The following is a 15,464-nucleotide window of genomic DNA, read 5'->3' as shown; positions in this document are numbered from 1 at the left end:
TTGTAGAGATGGGGATCTCGCTATGTTGCCCAGCGTGGTCTCGAACTCCTGGGCTTAAGTGATCCGCCCGCCTGGGTTTCCCACAGTGCTGGGATTACAGGCGTGAGCCATTGCCCCCGGCCTCGAATAATTTATTTAATGTTAATTTAGTAAGTATCAGTCACGGACAGATTGGAAAAAAAAAAACAACTGATCCCTCCTCTTGATAGTGAGTAGCACTGGTTTACACAGCTAGGCTGCTCCTTGAAGGCTGACACTGCATTTTATTCAAATTTTCCTGACAGTGGGACTTAGGCAATTATATATTGAATAAATAAATGAATTTTCACTCTGCTGCTAGGTCCAATGCTCTCATAAAATGTCTATCATAATTCCTCAACGATTAGCCTTGGTAACATCTACTGAAGTTTTTTTGTTTGCTTTTTTTTTTTTTTGAGACGGAGTCTTGCTCTGTCGCCCGGGCTGGAGTGCAGTGGCGCGATCTCGGCTCACTGCAAGCTCCGCCTCTCGGGTTCACGCCATTCTTCTGTCTCAGCCTCCCGAGGAGCTGGGACTACAGGCGTCCGCCACCACGCCCTGCTAATTTTTTGTATTTTTAGTAGAGACAGGGTTTCACCGTGTTAGCCAGGATGGTCTCGATCTCCTGACCTCGTGATCCGCCCGCCTCGGCCTCCCAAAGTGCCGGGAGTACAGGCATGAGCCACCGCGCCCAGCCTACTGAAGTTTATTAAATGCCAGGATCCACGCTACGCCCTTCACCATTCATTCCCCAGCCTTCGCTCCCACGTTCTCGTTCCATGGGGAGGGGGCGTGCCCAGCACTACGGCCCGTCCTACCTGTGCCTTCGTTGGTCGAGCTCGACGCCCGTTACTGCCGAGTCCCGCCCAGGCCTTGCCCCCTCGTAGTCGGCCAGGCCGAGAGGAGGCGTGGCCACTGCCGCGCCGGGGCGGTCCGGGAGGTCTCTTCTCCTCCAGTGATACTCTGGGCGAGCTCGCGGGCGAGCTGTGGGTCGCAAGTCGTAGTGGGAGCGCGTGTCGCGGTCCCCAGGAGCCGCCAGCCGACGCCCCGCCCCGCCCCCTTGGCGCGCAGGTTCCGCGCGAGCTCGCGCACGCGCGCGCGCGCGCACCCGCCAGAGGCTTGGTGAGGCTTGCGGGGACGGGGCGGCCGGAGGCCGGGCTGCCGAAGTGCTAGGGGAGGAGCCCGAGCTGTCGCTGCCGCCGCCGCTGAGGTAGAGGAGCATGTCTGCAACTCGAGCCAAGAAAGTGAAGATGGCCACCAAATCATGCCCCGAGTGCGACCAACAGGTGGGTGCTGGGGGCCGGGCGCGCGGGCGGGCGGCAGTGGCTTGGCGGCCGTTGCCTGTGGAGGGGGACCTCGCCGGGCTCTCGGTGGCTGAGCGGTGGGCAGGTCCTTGGGCCCGGCCGCGGCGGCGGCGGTGGGGGTCCGGGGCCGGTCGGGCTGCACCGAGGGGTTTCGCGGGAAGAGCCCGGGGCCGTGGCCAGCCAGTATCCGCCTGGCGGCGGCCAGACAACCGAGCCCCTCCTGCTGTGTCCCAGCAGCTGGGGGAGCACGCCTGTGGTGGGCTCATTGGGCGGCTGTCTGGCGCCCCAGACTCTTCTCGCCGGCGGCGGTGACAGCGGTGGGAGCCTGCGGGCGGCAGCCCCGGCGAGAGGGCGCCGTGCGCCCGCCTCCCAGGCCAGGCCCTGTCTCCGAGAGCCCCTCCTGCGGCCCGGGCGGCTTTGTTCCCGGTTCCGACGGGTGCGGGGCTCTCCCAAAACGGCGCCTCAGCGACCGGGGCGGGCGCCTGAGTGGGACAAAGCGGGCCGCGTGTAATGATTTTGAGTTTCGGCGAATTTGGAGATTTTTTTTTCCCCTCCTCACGTATTTATTATATTTTTGCTGTGCAATCGCGAATCCTGCATTTACGTTGTTTTTAATGGTTCATGATTGAATAAGGCACCCGTTTAAGCCCTTCCTCCTTTTTGGGCGCTCGTTACTTCCCCACCCCTCGCAGTATCCACTGTTACAAATTTGGCCTGTCTGCTTGTAGATCTATATCTCTGTCTCTCTCTGTCTCTCTCTCCCTCCCTCTCTCTCTATCTGGTTTCTTGAATTTGAAACGATTCCTTTCTACATTGAGTTCATGGTGTAATAGTTGTAATTTAAACATCTCATTTCAGTGTTCTCTGTGTTGAAGCGTGTCTCAATTCTTTACTGGAATAATAGACATTCCTTTAAGCCTTAACATCGAATGAGTTAAAACTCCTTCAATTAAAAGCATTCGTAAGGCCCTCATTTGTTACCAGCGTGTAGATCTGGGTGTGTTTTTTCCTTTTCCACTGAGTGAATTTTTTCAAAATGACTACCTTTCTCGCCTCCCCTCCCCCCCGCCTTTTTAAATTTTTTTAAATCAAGAGTAATTTGAAATGGCTGGTGACTTTTTAATAAGCTGACTTTAGTGCATTTTTCAAGGATAATTCTTGTAGGTTTTTCAAATCTTGTAACAGAAAACATGTTACATGTTTTATTAAGTATCCTTTATGGGCTGTAGTACAAACGCTCATCAGAAAAAGGTTGTGCAAGAAATACAGTGTAGGAGCTATGCCAGTATGCAGTATAAAAACAGTTTAGTCATGTTTTCCAAAGAGTTACTTTCATTCTTACTACTAAACTAAATTTGTTAAATTTTGACAAAACTGGTCTTTGCGATATGACTATTTGTGGGAGATTATTTCAGTGTTTAAATCATTTCCAATTATTCCAGTTAATTGTGTAGAAGTATAAGGTTTACATGGGGTATGCGTTATGCATTCCAGTTTCTGTAAGGCACAAGTATTTGCAAATCCTGACTTCGTTCTAATTGGCATAAAGCAACCTTTTGGGAAAAATAGCCAGTTTTTTATGACTATTTTTATATAAAAGAGCAAAGGATACTAAACTTATAGGAGTTTCTGAAAAACTGTTCAACAAAACAGGATCAGTGTTTTATTTGGAAAGATCACATTCATTTTATTATACACCCCCTTCCCCATATTTATTCTTTCATATAAAATCAGCTTTCCCAGCTTTGGCTGTAATAACAAAATACCATAGACTGGGTGGCTTAAACAACAGAAATTTATTTTCTCACAGTTCTGGAGGCTGGAAGTCCAAGATAATGGTGCAAGCATGGTTATGTTCTGGTGAGGGCTCTCTTCTTGGCTTGCAGATGGCTGTCTTCTTGGTGGCCTCACATGGCGGAGAGAGGGTCAAGCTCTCTCCCTTTTCTTTTTTTTTTTTTTTTTTTTTTTTTGAGAGGGAGTCTTGCTCTGTCGCCCGGGCTGGAGTGCAGTGGCCGAATCTCAGCTCACTGCAAGCTCCGCCTCCCAGGTTTACGCCATTCTCCTGCCTCAGCCTCCCGAGTAGCTGGGACTACAGGCGCCCGCCACCTCGCCCAGCTAGTTTTTTGTATTTTTTAGTGGAGACGGGGTTTCACTGTGTTAGCCAGGATGGTCTCGATCTCCTGACCTCGTGATCCGCCCGTCTCGGCCTCCCAAAGTGCTGGGATTACAGGCTTGAGCCACCGCGCCCGGCCTCCCTTTTCATAAAAGGTCTCTAATCACATCATGAGGGCCCCACCCTCATGACTTAATTTAAATCTAATTATCTCTCAAAGGCCCCATCTCCAAATACCATCACATTGGGGTTAAGGCTTCAATATATGAATTTGGGTATGTGGGGGGCGCATAATTCTGCCCATAGCAAGCTAGTACGTAATTTAATGAGTTGGTTTGTTTTGTCCTTTATTCCAAATACTTAAGTGAATATAACGTGTATAAGGACTAATTAAAACTTTTGGTGATATGAACCTGATGTGAAAAAATAATGGATTAATTTTAGCTTTCTAATTTAAAAGTACTGGCTTCTTTTAGTTACAAACCAGAATATGATTATAATCTAGAAAGCCATTTTCTAAACATTAGATTACTGCTATGATTCTAAGTTGCCTAAAAAACGTTAAATTAGAATTTAGGTATAGTTTATAAACATAAGTGTAAAATCTTTAAATTTGAGATTTCCCAGTTGATTAGATTTACTTGTGTGTGTGTGCGTAAGTTTGAAAGACTGGTACAGAGATCAGCAAACAAGAAAAAGCTAGATTATCAACTGCTTTGTAACATCTCCTTTGCAGGCTTCTGTTGAACATATCATTCTAAAACGTATTAAACCACAATACTTTTATTTTCAAGGGGTTTCATATCCATCAGTCACTCAAAATCACTGAGCTATTTTGTGTGCAGTGGTACTCAACATTCTTGTCAGTTTTCTGGTATCTTTTGTGTATGCTTCTGTTTTTGTCTTTGTTTTTTAAAAAAATAGAGCAGCTTTTTTTTAATTTAAAGGAAATTTTATGTGATGGATAGCAAATATGTCTGGTATAAGTTCCTTTGGTTCTCTCAGTAATAAAGAATCTAAATGAGTTATCTGTAATGTAATTATTTTAGAGCTTTTAAAAAATCAGTTAAATGGCGTGCGCAGTGGCTCACACCTGTAATCCCAATACTTTGGGAGGCAGAGGCTAGTGGATCACGAGGTCAGGAGTTCCAGACCATCTTGGCTAACACGGTGAAACACCATCTCTACTAAAAAATTAGCTGGGCGTGGTGGCATGCACCTGTAGCCCCAGCTACTGGGGAGGCTGAGGCAGGAGAATTGCTTGAACCTGGAGGCAGAGGTTGCAGTGAGCCAAGATCGCACCACCGTACTCCAGCCTGGGCGACAGAGACTCCGTCTCAAAAAAAAAAAAAAAAAGGTGAAAAATCAGTGAAACACTATAGGACGAGATTTTTTTTTTTTTTTTTTGCAGGTTTAAAAAATCCAGGCCAGGCACGGTGGCTCACACCTGTAATCCCAACACTTTGGAAGGCCGAGGCGGGTGGATCACCTGAGGTCAGGAGTTCGAGACCAGCCTGGCCAACATGGTGAAAACCTGTCTCTACTAAAAATACAAAAATTAGCCGGGCATGGTGGCAGGCACCTGTAAACTTCATCTCAAAAAAAATAAAAAAATAGGCCGGGCGCGGTGGCTCAAGCCTGTAATCCCAGCACTTTGGGAGGCCGAGGCGGGTGGATCACGAGGTCAGGAGATCGAGACTATCCTGGCTAACATGGTGAAACCCCGTCTCTATTAAAAATACAAAAAACTAGCTGGGCGTGGTGGCGGGCGCCTGTAGTCCCAGCTACTTGAGAGGCTGAGGCGGGAGAATGGCGTGAACCCGGGAGGCGGAGTTTGCAGTGAGCCGAGATCACGCCACTGCACTCCAGCCTGGGAGACACAGCGAGACTCCGTCTCAAAAAAAAAAATAAAAAAAAAAAAATAATAAAAATAAAAATAAAAATAAAAATAAAAAATAAATAAATAAAAAATAAATAAATAAAAATAAAAATATCTGTTTTACTTGTAAAACATACAAACAACCTAAATCTTTCTTTCAAAAAGTGAATACCCAGTAAACTAGCAGTAAACAATACTTTGAATATTTTCTTTTTTTTTTTTTTTTTTTTTGAGACGGAGTCTTGCTCTGTCACCCAGGCTGGAGTGCAGTGGCCGGATCTCAGCTCACTGCAAGCTCCTCCTCTCGGGTTCACGCCATTCTCCTGCCTCAGCCTCCCGAGTAGCTGGGACTACAGGCACCCGCCACTTCGCCCGGCTAGTTTTTTGTATTTTTTAGTAGAGACGGGGTTTCACCGTATTAGCCAGGATGGTCTCGATCTCCTGACCTCATGATCCGCCCGTCTCGGCCTCCCAAAGTGCTGGGATTACAGGCTTGAGCCACCGCGCCCAGCCTGAATATTTTCTTTCCTTTTAAAATCCTGAAAGTATAACATTAGAATTTCATTACTGTTGTGTTTATCAACTGAAATGTAAAGAAACTTTAGTGTGTTTGTTTAAAATCTAAATTATACTATAATTAATGAAATGAGGTTAATATTACTGAAGTTGTCCAACCTATTTGATAATTGTTTTTACAGGATCTAGGGTGGTGATGGTGGTGGTGGTGTGTTTGTTTGTTTGTTTTTCCAGGGCAGAGGTTGTGGGGAAGGAACTTTTTATTTTAAACAGGATGATAGAATGAATTAACTCTGGCACATGAAGGTTTATTGAGCATAAAACACTTTCATTTGTGGATGAAAATCAACCTATCAGTTGAGTTAGTGTTTGTGCATTCTGGGTCCCAAAGCCAAATGTACATTTCTCATCTAACTGCAACACTGTTAATTCTGGATATGGATTGATATGATGTTCTTTTGTATAAGACTGAAACCCAAATTCAAATTTATTGAGTTTCAGTAGCTGGAAGAAAATGCTTGCTGATTAGGAAAGGAGCTGTTGAGTAAGAATATGCATTTGTGTATTTTGGATAGCATTAATTTAAAACAATTTACATTACTGTGGATGCCCTTAATAATATGTTTAGGTGTAAATGAAATGAGTCAGTGCCTTTGAGCTTGGTTTATATGAAGATATGAAATTTGAAAAAATGGCAGACATCTCTTTTAGACAGATTTTACACTATTTAAAAAATGTAACTTTTTTTGGTTGTGATTTGAAGGGATCTCATCACATTCTTAACAAAGCAAGCTGTTAGACAAATCTGGAGTTTGATTATTTTTATTGATTTCTGTGCTATTTTTCTTAAATACAAACTGGAGATCCTTTGTTCAATGTTTTTATACAAAGAAAAGGAATTCTTCTGCCAAAATTTCAATTTAGCTCAATTAGATCAAGTATTTAGATTTTGTAAGATGAGGCATTCTGTACAGACATAGATAAAAAGCTTCAGCAGAACAACTGCCAAATGGGGGAATTTATCTTACAGAGAAAATTGAAATTTTCTTACTGTAATTATTCTGTAAATACTTTTTCGTCAAGATTAGTTTCAGACTTTTGGTGAACAAGTCTTGATTCCAAGGATTGTTAACTTTGATATGGGTGAAATGATTATGGGGAAAACTAAAAAATTTTTTCAATGATTTTCAGTAGCACTTGGCTTAAAAAACAGTTACAAGTTTGGAGTAGAGAAAGAAAATTTACGTATTTTGCAGATTTGGAAGCAGAAGCTTGAAGATCTTAAATATCTTGTCCAGAGTCATTTCTGGAACTAAGATATAAGATTCTGGATCTAAATTCCTACTTTCTCCTACATTCTCTTTTTTTATGTCAGTATACTTTTGCCTCTCAAACTGGTTGTTGTTAGAAAGAATAAGACCTAATATTTGATAGTACAACAGGGGGATTATAGTCAATAATTTTTTTTTTGAGACGGAGTCTTGCTTATGTTGCCCAGGCTGGAGTGCAATGGTGCGACCTTGGCTCACTGCAACCAACCTCTGCCTCCCGGGTTCAAGCGATTCTCCTGCCTCAGCCTCCCAGGTAGTTGGGATTATAGGCATGCGCCACGATGCCCGGCTAATTTTGTATTTTTTTTTTTTTAGTAGGGACAGAGTTTCACCATGTTGGTCAGGCTGGTCTCAAACTCCTGACCTCAAGTGATCCACCTGCCTCGGCCTCCCAACAGGTGTGAGCCACCGCGCCCAGTCCTATAGTCAGTAATAATTTAATTGTACATTTAAAAATAACTTTAAGGCCGGGCGCGGTGGCTCAAGCCTGTAATCCCAGCACTTTGGGAGGCCGAGACGGGCGGATCACGAGGTCAGGAGATCGAGACCATCCTGGCTAACATGGTGAAACGCCGTCTCTACTAAAACATACAAAAAACTAGCCGGGCGAGGTGGCGGGCGCCTGTAGTCCCAGCTACGCGGGAGGCTGAGCCAGGAGAATGGCGTGAACCTGGGAGGCGGAGCTTGCAGTGAGCTGAGATCTGGCCACTGCACTCTAGCCTGGGTGACAAAGCAAGACTCCGTCTCAAAAAAAAAAAAAAACTTTAAAAGTGTAGATTATTTGTAACACAAAGGATGAATGTGTGATTCATGATGTGATTGTTAGGCACTACATGTCTGTTAGTGTACCCCATAAACATGTACACCTACTATCTACCCACAACAATTTAAGAAAAAACTGGTTGCTGTAAACTATTCTTTATTCTTTTTTGTCAGTAGTAGTTGATATCTTCTCCTCTCATGTTAGAATCCTGAGTTATTTTCACTTCTTCCCACTTTTTTTTTTTTTTTTTTTTGAGACGGAGTCTCGCTCTGTCACCCAGGCTGGAGTGCAGTGGCCGAATCTCAGCTCACTGCAAGCTCCTCCTCTCGGGTTCACGCCATTCTCCTGCCTCAGCCTCCCGAGTAGCTGGGACTACAGGCACCCGCCACTTCGCCCGGCTAGTTTTTTGTATTTTTTAGTAGAGACGGGGTTTCACCGTATTAGCCAGGATGGTCTCGATCTCCTGACCTCATGATCCGCCCGTCTCGGCCTCCCAAAGTGCTGGGATTACAGGCTTGAGCCACCGCGCCCGGCCATTCTTCCCACTTTTTCACCAGTCATCAGTTTGGGCCTTTGTCTGTTTTTCTTGCCTTTGAAACTCTGGCAGATCTACCTTTTTCCATTTCCATTCTTACTATTCCACTTGGTCCTTCATAATCTTTTACCAGGGTTACTTTAATGACTTCCTGCCCACTCACCCTTTTCAAATTTGTTCTATACCATAAAATGCTGTCAAACTAACCTTTTAGGAAATGCTACCTTTTTTTCCACATACTTCCCCTTGCTCTGACCCTATTACAGTTTTCTATCGGTCGCTCACATCAGTGCATATTTAATATGCATTTATTTTTTATGGTGTTGGTATGGTCCTCATGGTTTTGTTAAGCAGTAGAAGAATATGAATATCAGGCCGGGCATGGTGGCTCACTCCTATAATCCTAGCACTTTGGGAGGCTGAGGCGGGCAGATCTCGAGGTGAGGAGTTCAAGACCAACCTGGCCAATATGGTAAAACCCTGTCTCTACTAAAAATATAAAAATTAGCTGGGCCTGGTGGCGGGTGCCTGTAGTCTCAGCTACTTGGGAGGCTGAGGCAGAAGAATCACTTGAACCCGGGAGGCAGAGGTTGCAGTGAGCCTAGATCATGCCACTGCACTCCAGCCTGGGTGACAGAGTGAGACTCCGTCCCCCCCAAAAAAAAAAAAAGAAAAAAGAGAATGTGAATATCTATGTGATATGATACTCATCTCAGACAATTTGTTGTAAGGAGTTGGGGTTTAAATAAATACGTGATTCCTACTTCAAGTAATTTATCATTCATTTGAGGAGACCATATAGACACTGAGAAATTTAACAATAGAAAAATAGTAATAATATGTATTTTTCTTTTTTTCCTACAGGTTCCTGTTGCATGTAAATCATGTCCCTGTGGTTACATATTTATTAGCAGAAAACTTTTAAATGCAAAACACTCAGAGAAATCACCACCTTCTACAGGTAATTGTGAGTTTAATACCTTTTTAGCTTTTTGATGTAGAAATACAAAGTTAATTTTTGTGAATTTACTATTTACATTTTTTTGTTGAAGTTAAAAGTTTAAATCTATTAAAGTGTCTTTGACTTTTATTAACTATTGGAATTAGTTTATGACATTGGTTTCATGTGTATTGCATTTAAATGTTAAGTCGCTTACAACCTGATAACGCTTGTAACAAATTATTTATTTTTGAAGTCGGAGAACCATTGATGGGTTTTAGCAAATGACCTGATCTGATAGACAAACTTAAAAAAAATAGTTTTAGTAATAATTGACATTGAGTAAATTGGATGTATTTGAAGTGCACAGTTTGATAAGTTTTGACATATGTATATACCAGTTAATCACCACAATCAATATTATGAACATTCATCAGTTTCATAAGTGTCCTAGTTCCCATTGTAATCCCTCCTTCCTGCTACCTCCACTCTAGGTAACCACAGATCTTCCTTCTGTCACTGTTCATATAAATGGAATCATACAGTATGTACTCTTTTTTGCCTGGTTTCTTTCACTGAGTGTAATTATTTAGGATTCAGCCATGTTGTATGTACCAATAAGAGTTCATTCCTTTTTATTGCTTAGTAGGAGTCTTTGTATGGAGATTTGTTTATCCATTTTCCTGTTGATGGACGTTTGAGTTTTTTCTCTTACAATGCTGGTAAAATTTGCAGCAACTTTAAAGTTTTGGTTTTTTTTTTAAACTAGTGACCATTGAAAAATATAACTTGGTTTTGGTATGAAAAACGTTTTTAGACATGTTGGCTATATTTTACAGTTCCCTGACCGAGGATATCCAAAAAATGATTTTGTTTGAATTTGTTGCTTTTCCATTAAAATAGACAAATTAGATTTGTTCAATAGACATATTTATTAATACTAAAAGATACAATTTTGTTACTTATGCTTGGCTAAAAGCAGACCTTCATACAGTGGTGACCTCGAAATAAGAGTAGGTTGATTACAAATACGTACTGAGCACCTGCTGTATGCTAGACACTGTTCCAAGCCTTGGGCACAAAGCATTGAATTCTACTGTTAAGGCAGATTTACTGCTGTCATGGAGCTTATATTCTTGTGGGTGGGAGATAGTGAACAAATATACAGAGAAAATGTAACCTTGTGATAAATGCTTTATAGTCCTATGAAGTGACTGGAAGGCTACTTCTGATTGGGTGGTTAGAGAAGGTCCCTCTGAGGAGGTGACATTTAAATGGAGTCTCAGTGGATAGAAGGGGCTAGCCATGATAAGGTCAGGGAGAAGAGCGTTCTTGACAGATGGCAATAGCAAGTGCAAAAGTTCTAAGGTTGGACAAAATTTTGTATATTTTAGGAACAAAAAGACCATTGTGATTGCAGTGTAGACAGTATGGTTAGAAGAGTGGAAGATGAGTTCAGAGGGCTAGGCAGAGGCTAGATTACTCTGATTGTAAACCAGAGTAAGAAGTTTGGGTTTTGTTTGTAAACTGTGAGGAGAAACTGTCCCTGAGATGGGGTGGGACAAAGTGAGGAGAAGATGGCATCCTCTGATTTGAGTTTTAGAAAGATCATTCCAGCTGCTGTGTAGAGAACAGTTTGTAGGGGTACAAATATGGAAGTGGATTATTGCAGTAGGTTAACTAAGGATACTGAGTTAGAGTGATTATAGTAGCAGATGATTCAATAATAATTTTTATTTATGTCTGAGAGGTTTATTTATCTTAGGTCTATATAGAAGTGGCGGGAAACTTGTTTAGTTCCATTTCTGTCACTGTTTCAGTTCTCTTCTAATCATGAGAATGAACATAATTCATTGGTTCTTAAAGGCGGTTGCTGGGTTGGCTGTATAGGATTCATCCAGAAGAGCTTGTTAAAAATGCATTTCTGGATCTTACTTTCTGAGAGTTTGGTTTAGATAAAGGAACCCTGAAATGATGATTCACTCAGTAGCTATTTTGGGGTGGCATGTCAGCTCAGTGCTGAGTTTCTAAAAATGAATTAAGACATGGTCCTTGTTCTTAGGGAGACAAAGTGCTTATTTTTTTTATTCAAGTATTTTTGAGTTCATTTTATGTACCAGTGATTCAGATGAGAAATGAGTTAAGAAACTCAACAAAGATAAAAGAAGGAACAGGGCCAGGCATGATGGCTTATGCCTGTAATTCCAGCATTTTGGGAGGCCGATGCAGTAGGATCACATCAGCCTGGGAAGTTGAGGCTGCAGTGAACTGTGATTGTACTGCTGTATTCTAGCCTGGGTGACAGAGTGAGACCTTGTGTAAAACAAAATGAATAAAAGAAGAAACAGATGATACAAGTGTTAATGAGTTGTTAAGTTTAACCAGTTAAACCACAGGGAAGAATTTAGAAGATTCCCAGATCTCTGACTTGGATTGCTAGTTAAAAGAGAATATAAGAGGGAGAACAAGCTGTGGGGGAAAGATGAAGAATTTAATTTTGGGTATAGAAACATCATCCATGTAGTTTTTTTTTTTTTTTTTTTCAGTTGGACATACAGTCTGCAGCCTCAGCTGCAGATAAAACTTTTGAGCCATCAGTGACTAGATGGTAGTTGTCATCATGGAAAATGGATGAGCTGGCACTGCAGAGTTTGTAAGTTAGGAAGAGGAAGGCATTCAGGGACTAAACTTTGACAGACACCAATTTTATAGACAGGTCAGATCAACTGAGAAGAAATGTCAGCCGTAGGAGAAAAACCAACAGCACAATGTTATATAAGTCGTGGCAATGAGTGAGTTTTTTTTTTTTTTTTTTTGAGACGGAGTCTCGCTGTGTCTCCCAGGCTGGAGTGCAGTGGCTGATCTCGGCTCACTGCAAGCTCCGCCTCCCGGGTTCACGCCATTCTCCCGCCTCAGCCTCCCAAGTAGCTGAGACTACAGGCGCCCGCCACCACGCCCGGCTAGTTTTTTGTATTTTTAGTAGAGACGGGGTTTCACCATGTTAGCCAGGATAGTCTCGATCTCCTGACCTCGTGATCCACCCGCCTCGGCCTCCCAAAGTGCTAGGATTACAGGCTTGAGCCACCGCGCCCGGCCATGAGTGAGTTTTAAGAAGCAATTCATTATTATTTTATATTTGGAGTTTCCTGAGGTTTCCTTGTTTAATAAGAGTGGTCTTTTGACTTTGAAGTGAAGATGAAACATTGAAGCCCAGAAATCCCTGCAGGAGGAAGAATCAGCAGCAAAACCAAACCAGAAAGGAAGGAGAAACGTCAAGGATTGGCTGTGCCATAGAAACCACAGGAGGAAAAGATTTTAGGGAGAGGATTAAGAGTATTCAAAGCCTCAAAAACGGTTCGGTAGAGTACGGACATGGGGGTCAGAAAACCTGGCTTCAGATTCAAATTCTTTCCCTTTCTAAGCAACTTAGTTAACCTCCATGAGCAACTGTTGTTTGTTTATAAGATAGATTTATAGTACCGGTGTTAGAGGATTGAAGTGCGTATGAAAATGTCTAACATTTGCAAAGCATGTTAAGTTTTAGGTACTCAGTAATACTCGTTTTTACAATTAAATTTCTTAGAAATAAGGTTTGCCTTGGATAATCCCATAGTATGTAGGGCATTGAGAAGAGTTTAAGGTCACTACAATTTATCAAGTGCTTAGTGTTGTCAGTGAGATCTAGAACATTTCAGTTTTGAGGAAAGTAGTAGAGAATTAATAGAAGAAATGAAAATGTACACTATATATCTGAAAGATAACCAACTTCATTAATTATCAGGGAAATGCAGTTGAAACGAAATGCCATTCTTTTTGCCCACAGCTCACATAAGTGTAAAGAATTTCTAATACTTTCATGAGTATGGCAAAATGGATAGTCTCATACTATTGGGAACAAAAATTGGTACAGCCTTTTTTGAGACCAGTGTTACCAGTAATTGTTAAAAGGTTTAAATACACATAGCCTAGAATGCAGAGCCTAGAATCAGTAGGTAGGTAGCCTAGAGAGCCTAATTGTTTATATACACAATTAAGCATTTACTAGGATTTTCAAGGCAACACTTTATAATAGCAGAAGGTTGTTAGTAAGCCAGATGTAATCAATAGGGGAATGGTTAAATTAAGTAACTAAATTATCTTTTAGTTACTAGTATGTGCTAGTTTGAAAGAATGATACAGATTTTATGTACTGAAACCGGGAAAGATCTCTAAAACATTGTTAATTTAAGAAAAAACTGCAAAACAGTACTTGAAGCATGAGCTTGTTTTTAAAACCCCACAAAATGATTTCTACATGTAGTATTAATAAGGAAATACATAAATGGATAGATAGGTAATTTTTTTTTTTGGAGACGAAGTCTCGCTCTGTCGCCCAGGCTGGAGTGCAGTGGCGCGATCTTGGCTCACTGCAAGCTCCGCTTCCCGGGTTCACGCCATTCTCCTGCCTCAGCCTCCCAAGTACCTGGGACTACAGGCGCCCGCCACCACACCCGGCTAATTTTTTGTATTTTTAGTAGAGACGGGGTTTCACCATGTTAGCCAGGATGGTCTTGATCTCCTGACCTGGTGATCCACCCGCCTCGGCCTCCCAAAGTGCTGGGATTACAGGCGTGAGCCATCGCGCCTGGCCTAGATAGGTAATTATATAACAGGTAGAGTCAAGGAAGACTTGTTTGCATAAGTAGACATCTTTTTTAAAAAAGGACTATAATTAAAGCTCGTTGATTTAAAAAATAAAGCTATAAAAGATATTTTTAACATTTCACTAGGTTGAAAGCTCTTATTTAATTATTGTACACAGTTTGTGATGTGCAGGAAGAAAAGAATCTGTTAGGCTGACTAGATTTAGCTAGATATGAATTGTTTAAAACTCATGTTTTTCATAAATACTAATCAATTATACCTTCATAACATTCATAGAAATTAGGGAGGTGGTAGAGTAAAACTATATAGAACTTAATGTAGCTGAAAATATGTATATATAAGCAAAATCTATTATAGAAATTAATGAATCTTTTTTTGTTTTTTTGAGCGAGAGCTCTTGTTGCCCTGGCTGGAGTGCAGTGGCGCGATATCTGCTCACTACAACCTCTGTCTCCTGGGTTCAAGCCACTCTTCTGCCTCAGCCTCCCAAGTAGCTAGGATTACAGGCATTTGTCACCACGCCCCACTAATTTTGTACTTTTAGTAGAAGCGGGGTTTCTCCATGTTGGTCAGGCTGGTCTCAAACTCCCAACCTCAGGTGATCCGTCTGCTTCTGCTTTCCAAAGTGTTGGGATTACAGGTGTGAGCCACTGCTCCAGGTGGAATTAATGAACTTTTTAAAATTTAAAATTAATTTTGATGAGAGAAAGAGATGCATGTTAGCACTAACACTGTGTTAAGAAATGCTCAGCCGGGTGCGGTGGCTCACGCCTGTAATCCCAGCACTTTAGGAGGCCGAGGCAGGTGGATCACCTGAGGTCAGGAGTTTGAGACCAGCCTGGCCAACATGGTGAAACCCCATCTCTACTAAAAGTACAAAAATTAGCTGGGCGTGGTAGCATGCACCTGTAATCGCAAATACTCGGGAGGCTGAGGCAGGAGAGTCGCTTGAACCAGGGAGGCAGAGGTTATAGTGAGCCAAGATCATACCATTGCACTCCAGCCTGAGCAACAAGAGTGAAACTCCACCTCAAAAAAAAAAAAAGAAAGAAAGAAAGAAAGAAAGAAATGCTCAGGCTGGGCACAAGGTCTCACACCTGTAATCCCAGTGCTTTGGGAGGCCGAGGCGAGCAGATCGCTTTGAGCTCAAGAGTTCGAGATCAGGCTGAGCAACATGGCGAAACCCTGTTTCTAAAAAAGAAAAATACAAACAATTAGCCAGGCATGGTGATGTTAACTCTGGAGTATGTCCAGGTTCTTGGTGTCTTGAACAGAGAACTGGACAAAACACACAAAGCAAGGAAGGATTGAACGGATTTATTGATAAAGTACAGTGTGGGAGTGGGCTTGGAGCATAGGGTCTCAAAGGCCCTTTTACAGAGTTTTTGTGAGTTTAAATACCCTCTATTTGGGGCACACCC

At 42.4% G+C, this 15,464-nt stretch overlaps 1 protein-coding gene across 3 annotated transcripts in view; it reads left to right on the top strand.

Moving 5' to 3' along the window:
* Positions 1-1,105: 1,105 nt before the first annotated feature.
* C18H16orf87 (chromosome 18 C16orf87 homolog) overlaps positions 1,106-15,464 on the top strand; it is a 32,923-nt gene continuing 18,564 nt past the window's right edge. Inside the window, exons 1-2 of one of the 3 annotated variants that reach the window (XM_071084499.1) lie at positions 1,106-1,304; positions 9,324-9,420. In XM_071084499.1, coding sequence (XP_070940600.1) covers positions 1,239-1,304; positions 9,324-9,420 — 163 coding nt within the window. In that variant the 5' untranslated portion in view covers positions 1,106-1,238. The remainder of the gene's footprint in view (positions 1,305-9,323; positions 9,421-15,464) is intronic. The other 2 variants (XM_071084498.1, XM_011759228.3) reach the window with 2 other exon arrangements.

This window comes from Macaca nemestrina, chromosome 18 (genome assembly GCF_043159975.1).
Source record: "Macaca nemestrina isolate mMacNem1 chromosome 18, mMacNem.hap1, whole genome shotgun sequence".
Classification (NCBI taxonomy): domain Eukaryota; kingdom Metazoa; phylum Chordata; class Mammalia; order Primates; family Cercopithecidae; genus Macaca; species Macaca nemestrina.
Note: the sequence above shows the minus strand (reverse complement) of the source record. Positions and strands in the feature narration are given on the sequence as shown.